This window comes from Schistocerca americana, chromosome 3, assembly GCF_021461395.2.
Source record: "Schistocerca americana isolate TAMUIC-IGC-003095 chromosome 3, iqSchAmer2.1, whole genome shotgun sequence".
NCBI lineage: Eukaryota > Metazoa > Arthropoda > Insecta > Orthoptera > Acrididae > Schistocerca > Schistocerca americana.
The window spans coordinates 894,608,882-894,621,930 of record NC_060121.1 but is presented as its reverse complement, the minus strand read 5'-3'; the positions used below and the strand labels follow the sequence as shown (position 1 = coordinate 894,621,930).

At 39.2% G+C, this 13,049-nt stretch overlaps 1 protein-coding gene across 1 annotated transcript in view; it reads left to right on the top strand.

Annotated features, from left to right (window-relative positions):
• The window catches only part of LOC124605515 (partner of Y14 and mago), a 35,381-nt gene extending 22,993 nt beyond the window's left edge, over positions 1-12,388 (top strand). The window contains exon 4 of the mRNA XM_047137257.1: positions 10,790-12,388. Within this exon, the coding sequence (XP_046993213.1) occupies positions 10,790-11,232 (443 nt within the window). The 3' untranslated portion in view covers positions 11,233-12,388. The remainder of the gene's footprint in view (positions 1-10,789) is intronic.
• The last annotated feature ends 661 nt before the right edge of the window (positions 12,389-13,049 follow it).

Here is a 13,049-nt window from a genome sequence, read left to right as displayed (position 1 = left end):
TTTGTTGATTGCTGTAGCGCCAAGTTGATGTTTATGGATGAGTTGGTGACAGGAGCAAGAACTCTTTAGGGCATTATGTTAGTGGTTGTGCAGTGTGCGAATATTTGTGACAAGGAAGTATATGAATGTTATTCCTCATTGTTTCACTTGAAGCAATTTAAGCTGTCTTCTTAGGTTCCTGCCTAACCGTACACACTTGGAAATCACCATACATTTACAAATAAACAGGCAAATATGTATTTAATCCTCTGTTCTCTTATAAGACTGTTATGTTTAATAACATCAAATATTACATAACATATTGTATTACAATCATAACAAAGTTCCAAAATGTGGTAACAGTGCTAAGTTGAAAAAATGTATCTATTAGCATGCATGAGGGAACCTGCTGTTTGGCCATGATAACGACGATTTTGCTAGTGCTATCAGAAGCGGAGGAAATTGGCACTACTTGAAAGGCATTCATTTGTCTCAGAGTGCTGCCAATGTCAAGCTGCCTCTAGATGTGAAGTGTTACAAAAGGTTCAAGTCCACTAGCAAATAACTTCTGTAAGCAGTTGCTGAGGTGTTTATATTAGAAGGAAAACTTACTCAAATTTACTTCTTCAAGTCACTGGGCAAGTTTATTTCAAAACTCACAGCAGGTATTTGTTACAGAAGTGCAGTTATTCTTAAAAATCAGAGTAGTCATCACTGTTATTGCATTATTATTAATGACTAAAAATCATGGCAAAACACAAAAATAAAAAAACAGAAAAACATATTAGAGGATTACATATTGATGTTACTGGGAAACACTATTTAGTTGACTAAAATTGAGGCCTTCAGTTAGATTAAAAACTGTGAGGATGTTGTATGCAAATATCAAACATCTCTTTTGTTTATTGTATAATCAAGTGTTCGATAACAGGAAACAAAAATTTGGGGCGGTATCTAACCAAGAGTGTGCATTTTCAAATGAATTAAGGACTACCATCAGCGGTTACTGGAATGGCAACAGTGAAAATTTGTGCCGGACCAGGTCTCGAACCCGGGTTTACCACTTACTGCAACTGGTTATCTTACCATTTGGCAACCCGTGCACAACTCACGGCCAGATGCAAACTTCCATATGTCATCATCAATTCATCTACATCCTGTACTTGAACACCCATTATGTGTATTCCCATGTATGTCAGATGTACTTGAAAGTTGCCTGCGTCGTACCAGCAGATAAATACAGTATTGCAGTACCTCTGTTATTCTGATTATGATGCAAAGTTCCTTTCCAGCACAGATAGATAAATGGTAAGGTGACCACTTATGGTAAGCGGGAAATCTGGGTTTTAGTCCCCGTCCACCACAAATTTTCATTGTCATCATTCCATTCTACAGCTGATGGTAGTCCTTACTCGCAATTGTGAATTCATTTGATGTGTTTCATAACAGCTGTGGTTGGCACAGTGCCTGTTCCTTTGGGCATGCATACATGTACGTCCACAGGAACTTAGCATTGTAATCAGATCAACAGAGGCACTGCAATATCGTACAGACTGGCTTTTAATTGCTCTTCAATTTTTTTCAAGCAGTATCTAGTACTTTTATCACAAGTGTAAAGCATATATGTTTACAGTAACATTAGAAAGTCATCTAAAATCAGAGACATCTGTACTGCCCTTGTACTTTGCCTTCTGGTGAAACAAATTGATACATAAACTCCTTTCACAGTTCCTTGACTGATGATGCCAATTATGTGTGTTTAGGGTTTCCAATAGTACATTTGTTTCAGCCCATCTGTATTTGTACCTTCTCCTTTCCAACAGAGATACTTTCACACTGGTACCGAACACACACAGCTTCTGCAAGTTTGAGAAAACCCCCACGAAAAAATATATTCCGCAAGTAATTGCAGCATGACGGAAGAAACTAGAATGCATTTTCATACCACAGCGAAGTGTGCTGGGCAACAACACAAACCTGGGAACCCGATCTGGCACACAGTTTCATTTGTCGGGAAGTTTGATGCAAGAAACTGTTTCCTCTAGCTTGTGATTTTCGTGAATTTGACGAAAAGGGTGCAGATGCAGCCGTTCATAATATTCCACTCATATCTGTGATTGTTTGTATAAGGCGATGTTGTGTACATAGTTCCGCATAGTCAGCGCGTACACAACTTTCCTAATAGAGCGCGCCCCGCTATAAGCACAACAGCACAGGCGCAGCGCTCGTCCGTCTCCGCACTACAAGATGGCGCTGTCTTAGAGACAGACCAAATTCTGCTTCCGCCGATCCGCGTATTAATATGTAACGCAGCCAATGAGATTGCTGCTAACGTAGAACCTTTTCTCCTCGCGGATCACACTCGCGCAGTGATACCTGAACACACGAGGTATTATAACGAATGTACAGACCTCCGATTAGTAAGTCTACATTAGTCTGCATTTGTCTGTACCAGTCTATAGTCAAGTTTCAGTCTGTGCCTAATAAGATTACCATATTCCTGTACATAGCCATGAAGATAAATGTATAGACACTTTTGTCAAGTATCAGAGATATGTGAGAATAAGATTAACGTACCAAGACCAAAGGAACTTCAAATTGTCAATTGTAAACAGCATCCAGAATCAAGTTACGTAATATCTATGTTTTTTATTATTTTAATAAATGTGTGTGAAAATTAATCAAGTTCTGTTTAAAGCTGGTCACCGTCAATCTGCTACTCTAAGCGTGCAAGTGGCATTTCTATCGTCCTACCTAACAGCAGAAGATAAACATGCCACGTTAAGACCACGGGACATATTGCTGACACTCGCCTACTTCGTTAGAGCGACAAGTCAAATAATCTGATGGTGTGTGTACCGAAGGTCTTACAGTACGTACACCACAGGCACCATACCACAGCAGAAAGTTTGACAGAATGTGTAATAAATATGATTTCAGGTTTATGATGTTAAAGCAGTTGCAAGATGGACAAATAAACTGCATTGATGCTATGAAGAAGGCTGAACTGTTACCTACAATAACCATGAAAGTGTACATCATGTATAAGATCGCTGAGAGCAGAGGCCACAATGTAGTGAATTTACCACCCTACAACTGTGATCTGATTCCGACAAAAGTGGCATAGGCCAAAATGAAACACAGTTTCAGGGAGACCAGTTGTGCTGGTGACATGTTGAAGGAAAGATAACAGAATATTTTTAATACTGCTTTCCTGTCAGTTGCTGCACAGGACTGGCAAGCTTACTGCAAGAAAGAGCTGCAGCTGGAGCAAGAGTACTGAACATGAGATGGAATAATGAAATGGCCATCGATGAAGTTATCATCATTACTACGCCCTTAGGGGGTGGTGGTGATCTTGAAATAAACACAGATGACAGTGATCTTTCGTGAACATCATTTTGACAGTTCTTTCAAGCACAATTATTACAGTTTGTAAACATTACTGTTGTCTGCGTTTAATAAATGCAATGTGCAAATAGATTCCAAAAATCAGTTTGAAACTTTCAATTCATAGTGTGGTAAGCTGTACATTCATTTTTCATTGTTTTGATATATAAATAATACATAAGTTATAGGTCAAACTCTCAAGCATTAATATGTCAACAAGTTAGGTGATTTCCAGTCCGACGAAAGTTTTACTTAAACAGGCAATACTTCCACAAGTGCCGCCAGTGTTTTCTGTTAAGACTCAAAACACCTCTCCTCTACCCTCGGCAGTCGTAATGCACGGGCATGGCCATTCCGAACAGCCACCGCAACAGTAGTCCATTTATCGTGGACAAGCAGCTCTAACTCAATTAGCCATGATGTTAATGATTAATGGAAAATCTCATATAAGATGTGAAACAAATACTAACAAAGAGATAGAGGGGCTGGCCAGTACTTACCTCAGCTCAGTACAGCCGATAGATACACATAAAACCGAACTGAAAATTTACATTCCTAGCTTTTGGAACTTTGTTCCTTCATCAGGGAGGAGAGAGGGGAAAAAAGGGAAGAAGGGAAAGTGGATTCAGTTACTCACAACCCAGGTTATGAAGCAACAGGGAGGGTAGCAAGGATGGAGGCATGGTTGTCAGAGGTTGGGTTGTGAGTAACTGAATCCACTTTCCCTTCTTCCCTTTTTTCCCCTCTCTCCTCCCTGATGAGGGAACAAAGTTCTGAAAGCTAGGAATGTAAATTTTCAGTTCGGTTTTATGTGTATCTATCGGCTGTACTGAGCTGAGGTAAGTACTGGCCAGCCCCTCTATCTCTTTGTTAGTATTTGTTAGCCATGATGTTATCCATTACGTTACAGCTTATTCATCTGAATTTTGTATTGTAGATAAGATATCATAAAATCTCGTGAAGTCTTACATTGTAGATGCTTTATTAATTGACATTATGATAAGTGTGACATACTTGCAATGTACACTTAAGTGCCAAAGAAACTGATATAGGTATGCATTTTCAAATGCGGAGATATGTAAACAGGCACAATACAGCACTGCAGTTGGCATGCCTCTATAAGACAACAAGTGTCTGGCTCACTTGTTAAATAGGTTACTGCTGCTACAATGGTAGGCTATCAAGATTTAACTGAGTTTGAATGTGGTATTGTAATCGTCGCACAAGCGATGATGGACAGCATCTCCAAGGTAGCGAAGAAGTAGAGATTTTCCCATATGACCATTGCACAAGTATACTGTGAACATCAGGAATCCAGTAGAACACCAAATCTCCGATATCACTGCAGCCAGAAAAAGATCTTGCAAGAATGGGACCAATTACAACTGGAGAGTAGTGTTCAACATGACAGAAGTGCAACCCTTCTGCAAATTGCTGCAGATTTCAAAGCTGGGTCATCATCAAGTGTCAATGTATGAACCATTTAATGAAACATCATCAATATGTGCTTTCAGAGCCAAAGGCCCACTCATGCACACTTCATGACTGCACTACACAAAGCTTTACACCTCATCTGGGCCCATCAACACCGACATTGGACTGTTGAGACTGGAAACATGTTGCTTGGTCAGACGAGTCTTGTTTCAAATTGTATCGAGCGGATGGACATGTACATGTATGGAGACGACCACATATCATTCTCAATGGAGAGAAGTCTTCCGAGGTAAGAGTGATTTCAGGTGTGCCCCAGGGGAGTGTCGTAGGATTGTTGCTATTAACAATATACATAAATGACCTTGTGGATGACATTGGAAGTTCACTGAGGCTTTTTGCGGATGATGCTGTGGTATATCGAGAGGTTGTAACAATGGAAAATTCTACTGAAATGCAGGAGGATATGCAGCGAATTGACACATGGTGCAGGGAATGGCAATTGAATCTCCATGTAGACAAGTGTAATGTGCTGCGAATACACAGAAAGAAAGATCCCATATCATTTAGCTACAGTATAGCAGGTCAGCAACTGGAAGCAGTTAATTCCATAAATTATCTGGGAGTGCGCATTAGGAGTGATTTAAAATGGAATGATCATATAAAGTTGATTGTCGGTAAAGCAGATGCCAGACTGAGATTCATTGGAAGAATCCTAAGCAAATGCAATCCGAAAACAAAGGAAGTAGGCTACAGTACGCTTGTTCGCCCACTGCTTGACTACTGCTCAGCAGTGTGGGATCCGTACCAGGTAGGGTTGATAGAAGAGATAGAGAAGATCCAACGGAGAGCAGCACGCTTCATTACAGGATCATTTAGTAATCGCGAAAGCGTTACTGAGATGACAGATAAACTCCAGTGGAAGACTCTGCAGGAGAGACGCTCAGTAGCTCGGTATGGGCTTTTGTTGAAGTTTCGAGAACATACCTTCACCGAGGAGTCAAGCAGTATATTGCTCCCTCCTACGTATATCTCGCAAAGAGACCATGAGGATAAAATCAGAGAGATTAGAGCCCACACAGAGGCATACCGTCAATCCTTCTTTCCACGAACAATACGAGACTGGAATAGAAGGGAGAACCGATAGAGGTACTCAAGGTACCCTCCGCCACACACTGTCAGGTGGCTTGTGGAGTATGGATGTAGATGAAGATGTAGATGTAGGTGAATCCATGGACCCAGCATGTCAGCAGGGTGATATGGGACCCCTGATGCCTCTGTGTGACTCTTGACAGGTGACACATATATAAGAATCCTATCTGGTCACCTTCACCCATTCATGTCCATAGTGCATTCCAACAGACTTGGGCGATTCTAGTCGGACAATGCAATGCCCCACACGTCCAGAATTGCTACAGAGTGGTTCCAGGAATGCACTACTGAGTTTAAACGCTTCCACAGGCCACCAAACTCCCCAGACATTAACATTATTGCACATATCTGGGATGCCTTGCAACGTGCATTTCAGAAGAAATCTCCACTCCCTCATACTCTTTTGGATTTATGGACAGCCCTGCAGGATTCGTGATGTCAGTTCCCTCCAGCACTACTTGAGACATTAGTCGAGTCCATGCCACGTCATGTTGCAACATTTGTGCATGGTTGTGGGAGTCCTACACGATATTAGGCAGGTGTACCAGTTTCTTTGGCTCTCCAGTGTACTTTCAGTACATTGTTGCTTTGAAACGGCACACTGTGCACACGTCACACCCTAAGAAGGAAATGAATAATCAAAATACACACAGTTCACACATTGGTAATTGACAAGCACTCGCAAACGTTGATGGTCAAAATCCGACTAGTGATATCACCATTGCAAAAAGTGGTGCGAATTCTACTCGATCCACTTGAAGTGCCATTGGCTAAAAGAAGGAACCAATCTCACCACATATTAGATTCCGACACCTTTCACCATACTTCATGGTTTTCAGTTTAATTCACCATGTTCACCAGTTTGTGCTTTTTTCTTTGTGAACACAAAGGAAAGATATGTCAAAAATGTGTGATCATAGTAAGTTGGAAAATATCTCAATTACCTTGTACGCTGATATCAATTTCAACTTTTTGCCAAGTTTTTACTTGTTGTTACACATATGTGATTTTTTTAAGGAATGATGAAATTCCTTAGGGCACAAATTATTGTATAGACATTGTATTGTACATTTAATTTCCTCCAATTATACAGATTTTATACAATCTGTTAACGAGGATTAAGATTTTTAACCATATATGCCAATTAAATAGGGTTTTGCTCTTATTTTGGGGGGGGGGGGGGTAACATTTTTCTTGATTCAGAATTTTCCTCAATTTTGCGGTTCTGAACTTTGGAGCACATGAAAACGTAAAATAGGTGTTTCCCTGTAGTATCATGATGCCTCCTTTTCTATTTCATTCACAGCTGGTACACTATCTGCGGAGGGTAGTGTGGAGGGTGAAAATCGTAGAGGGAGACCAAGAGATGAATACACTAAGCAGATTCAGAAGGATGTAGGTTGCAGTAGGTACTGGGAGATGAAGCAGCTTGCACAGGATAGAGTAGCATGGAGAGCTGCATCAAACCAGTCTCAGGACTTTCATGTTTGTGACTATCTTTTAATATTGTGAATATCACGTAAGATGCATGTTGGAGGAAGTAACATGTCTCTTAACTCATTTTGGAATGCCGACTATAAGACTTTTGTGAGTAAATACTCTCGGCAACACACAATATCTTTAGTTTGATTTCTCTTACAGACTGTACATACCTGTAATGAATCATCCAACTCTTCTTTGTAACTGTTTTGTCTGATCCATTAATGTAAGTTTGATATGGGCCGGAAACAGATGTGCAATGCTCACACACTGCTTGAACAATGTTTGTGGATGCCATTTGTATAGTGTGCAAATTACTCTCCCTTATGACTGTTCAGAAGTTTGAAAAAGAAATAAAATTCGAGGTGAAGAAATAAAAACTTCGCTTGTGGCATTGAAATTCTGTCATATATGGCAAAGCATTTGGAAGATCAGTTGAACAGACTGGATACTATCTTCATAAAGAGGTTATAAGATGAGCTTCCACAGAAGCAAAACAAGGGTAGTGGGCAGTAGTGAAATTAAATCAGAGGATGCTAGGACAATTAGATTCAGAAATGAATCACTAATAGTAGCATGAGAGTTCTGCTATTTTGGCAGCAAAATAACTGACAGTGGCTGAAATAGAGGGCATATAAAATGCATGTTGGGAGCAGGAAGAAAAGCATTTCTGAATATGATAAATTTGTTGATATCAAATAAAAATGTGTTAAGATACCTTTTCTTGAAGGTATTTGTATGGAGTGTAGCCTTGAATGGAAGTAAAACATGAATGATTAGCAGGTAAGACAGAAAATGGTAGAAACTTTGGAAATGTGGTGCTACAGGAGAATGCTGAAGATTGGAATGGCAGATCAAATTATTAATGAGATGGTACTGAATCAGATTGAGAAGAAAAGAAATTTATGGCACAAATTCACCTACATAGATGATCGGTTGATTGGACACATACTGAGGAATGAAGGAATCCCGGGTTCGAGTCCCGGTCGGGGCACACATTTTCAACATGTCCCCAGTGAAGTATATCAACGCCTGTTTGCAGCTAGGATGTCTATTTAATTATCATTTCATTTCTAGCAAAGCTGCATGGTCATCCACGGTATGTGTTCTTTCGGGAACAGATACTACCGTCATATACAATTGTCACTTTGTTAATGGAGGGTAATATGAGAAGAGGAGAATAAAAATTGCGAACGAGATATAGGCTTAACTGCAATAAGCAGGCTCAAGTGAATGTAGGTTGCAGTAGTTACTCAGAGACAAAGAGGCTTGCACAGGATAGACTAGTGCGGAGGGCTGCCTCAGACCTTTCTTTGAACCGAAGACCACAAGAAAAACATGATGTTTCCAAAAAACTCAGTCTGGCATCTGTCTTCACCAGATGCTAGTTTTATACAGTCATTCCACCATATATTACTCAACACAGAAACTATTCGTAGTTACTCGAAGGTTGTAACTGATTCCAGTTGCCAAATGCCGATTGTTTAGCTGTATGGTGCCAGATTCTTTCACCTGTTTTCATACGTTACTTCACATTTATTTATATTGAGGGTCAGCTGCAGGTGTTTTGCATCAAACACTGATGATCTGAGAGTCTTCCAACATTTTGTTGAGAGTTACTAACAAAGTCACCTCCCTGAACAACAACTGCATCATCTGCACAGAACTTAATAGGCTACACTCTGTTCTTCCACCTCATCAACAATTCCTACATTGCTTATTTCCTAAAGAGCATTTCAGGAGTAATGACATTTGCTGTAAATTGCATGATGGTTTGTGCAACAGCACCCTGACAGGTAGGCTGTGACCTGCAAGAAACTCCACATGTTTTCATATTATAGCTCTGGTGCTGGGCAGTCAGGTCTCCCATCAGGATCTGGAATTACAGCCTACCAGCCTGGGCCACACTGAAAGCTCAGCCGTGCTACGGAGGCACTTGCTAGGAACTTAATCACAGAGTGCCTTTTCTCTATAGCAGACATCACCAAAGTGGAGGACAGATAACATAACTCCTTTGTTACATAATGGAAGGAGTTGTGCCTTCACGCTGAAAAGCTCCCATTGATTACAACTAACATCTGCACTCCAAACAGGCATACTTTCGTCAAACAATTTTCCACAGATTGTGCTTTTGTGTGCCAGCTGCGACAGTCAGGCCAGCTGTCGCGACTGTCTACTGGCCAAATGTCACATGAGCCAGCAAGTAAGCTTTCAGTAAATCTTACTTGAGCCTCTTTCCAGGTACAACATTGGCCGCTTCGTAGTCACAGACTGTCTCCCAATCGGGAGACCTGTCACAAATCTAAGTACTTTTCGTTGTCCACCTACCAATTGTTCTCAGCCCATTCCCCTACTTTCCATCCTGCTACATTCCTTCCCCTAACTCCATTTTCATCCCATCATACCCCCTTCTTTCCTCATATCAGCATACACTCTGCTTCAAGTGAAAATTTCATTCTGAACAAAATACTTTATTTAATTAACGTTCACAGTTTTGTGAAATCAGTTTATTTGGATTTAAAACACAGGCGACAATATAAATTTTACTCTAAGAGATAGAAATGCAGTGTGCTCAGCATACAAATATCTGTTTCATGGACAAATATTGAAAAGTAGTTGCAAAGATACAAGAGAATTCACATTAATGCCATTGTTTAGATTAGATTAGATTTACTTTCATTCCAATTCATCCTTAGCGAGGAGGTTCTCCAGGATGTAGAACATGTCAGAAAAACAATAATACATGACAAATATTTACAACTGAAACTAATGCCACAGTGTGGAGCAGGTTGTTGAGGTCTGTATTAAGTGAAGTAGTGAACTAATTATAAATGCTTCAATGATATGCTGTTAGATACTCGTGCAGTGACTGTAGGTGGGTAAGTGGTCCCATTGGCGTGACAGGTGAACTAGGCAGGGAACCATTGCAGCACAGGAGGGAAAATTTCTGGCCACATGTTCTTTACAAATACTACACAGGCGAACCATATTGGATTGCACTATAAGAGAGTTAAATTTCTGGTTTATACTGACATATTAGGACTAATTGTGAAGGAAACAGTATAGGTAAGTATTCATTTGTATAAAACAATTAGAGAGTGGAACAGATTGCATTCACGAATCCTGCTCACACTCCTAACAACAGTGTGCAGTTTCAAAATTTATCTTGTTAATACTGTTTTCTTTAACAGTTTTCTTTGCATCTACTTTTTTCCTTACACCTGTATCATGGTGTAATTTGGGTATTATTACATTCTCTGTCCTATTTGATATTCTGTTTGCAGTTTTTTTTTTTTTTTTTTTACTCTTACAAGTTTTCTTTGTGCAATATAACTGTAGCACTTCCTTTTTTTTCTAGTTGCAGCCAAATCTACCAGGAAGAAAAAGAAAAAAAAGAAATCTGATAATACAGATGAAGTCAGTGAAGGCATGGAGAAAATGCACTTATCTCCAGGAAAAGAAGTGACACAGAACAACAGTCCAGTTAAAAATACGACGCAGACTAATTCTTGTAGTAAGAATCCATCTCAGAGTGCTAAAACTGCCAAGAATTCATCACAGAATAGTCCTACAGCCAAAAGCGGGGGGGAACCATCACAGCAGAATGACACGTCAATGAAAGATCCTGGCAAGAGGTTGAAAAACCTCAGGAAGAGGCTGCGTGAGATCGAAGCTATCGAGGAGAAGATCTCCCAGGGGCAGGACAAACAACTTGAAAAGGACCAGTTGGACAAAGTGGCGAGGAAGCAGGAAGTCCTGAGTGAAATAGAGTTGTTGTCGAAAGTCGTTCGTTCCTCTTAATCGTGTAATATGCTGGAACTGCATTTACGGGCTGCTGTACAGAATTAAGGATGTTTTATTCATCAGGAATAGGCTTCTACACCATTCTGTTACCATTGGTTTTTTTGACGTGTGTAGAAAATTTTTATTGTTACTTTAACAACAGTGAGTCACCACCAGTAATGTAACATACATGTTTTAAGGACAACTAGTTTTAAGGTTACTTTTAACCTTTAATATGAAGAGTGTTATCAGTTTTTATTTTTTTTATTTTTTTGTACAGTTAAATTTTGAATTGTTTTTGGGTTTCCACCTCTCATGTTATACACTATATGCTGAGTGAGGTTGTTCATCATTGTACAGTTTTTGCTTTCTTTGTATGAAGAGAAAGTAATTTTATTTTAAGTGGAGAATTTTTTGTTTTCTCTCAGTCTTGTGCAATTACATTGTGTGCATGAGAAATTCAGAGATAGTGTTCTCAGGCAGTCCGAACAATATGGTTTTTGTTTATTGAATTACCAGTTGCAAAAATTAAATAATAGATCCTTCTGTTCCCTTCATTATGTCCTTAGCCGACAGAATAAAAATCTGCCTTGCATTTCTGGAGTGCATGTCCCTACCCCCTCCCAAAAAAGAAAACATTCCCCACAAAATTTAGTGCAAATTTTAGCATTTCATTAAACAGTGTGTGTTCTCTCTATTATTATGATTATTTACTGTTATTATTATATTCTCTGTACAAAACTTTGTCCTCCAGAAGTTTCCTCTTCAATATGTACAAAGCAGCTGGTGATCAGATCATGTTTTTGAGGCTTTTTACTGTCACCTCATTGAAATCATTGTGAAAAAATTCTGTGGACACCATTTGTGCCATACCTGCATTCTTCCTGCTGCTAGTGATTTATGGTACATGCCATGTGCAAAATATTTCTAGTCTTTTGAAACAAAAGTCATTGAATTTTTTTATCGTGTTTGACAGGCTACTTTTAGGTTTTGTACTACACTGTAAAAAAAAATAAAACTTGTTTAAAATTTAATTCTGTCAATCTAACAGAAATAATGAAATTTGTATGTCATTTCCAGTGGTACAGGATTAAGTCTTATAAAGGATTTGTGACTTATTCACATCACATACTGTGAATGATACTGCCATTAGTAAATTAATACCTGAAACATATTTTGTGTTTATTTTGTTACACCTGTTGGCAGACCATGAAAGTGTCAGTTCTAATGATCAGTATACCTGACGTGTTAAATGTTGGTTTGAAAATGCTCCTATGTCATTCTAAGCAGATAAGCATACTTTTCATCATCAGGTTGTAAATGTTTTGCTTTTCTTCGTGAAGGTGGGAGTAATGATGACTTACAGAACTAGCTTGTTACAATTCTCACCTTATTGAGGATAGTAATTGTTTGAAAACATGTAATGTCCAGTGTCGCTACATGACCATTCACACAATATAGTCTGATTGTTAATGTGACAATGTAATTTGTCGCCACAGTGAAGGGCAAAGTACTGAAAGAGGTAAATTTGAGGCAAGCAAAGACATGTAGAGTTCCTGTGTATGTACATATTTAAGTGATTAGAGGAGATCCACGCAGTAAATTTAGACCACTGAGATAATGTAAATTCAGCAGTTTCGAGGCTAGGACTCAGGAACTGCATTGCATAAAAACTAAACTGAAATTTTGTGGCACTATACTTTCAGTTGTACCAGATACTATGCCAGTGTAAAGGTTATTACAAGTAACTAAGTTACGATATTGCACTCCCCCAAAAGACCAATATTACAGTTTTGAAAACTTGTTATAGTTGTTTGGTGACCTACAGAGCAAAC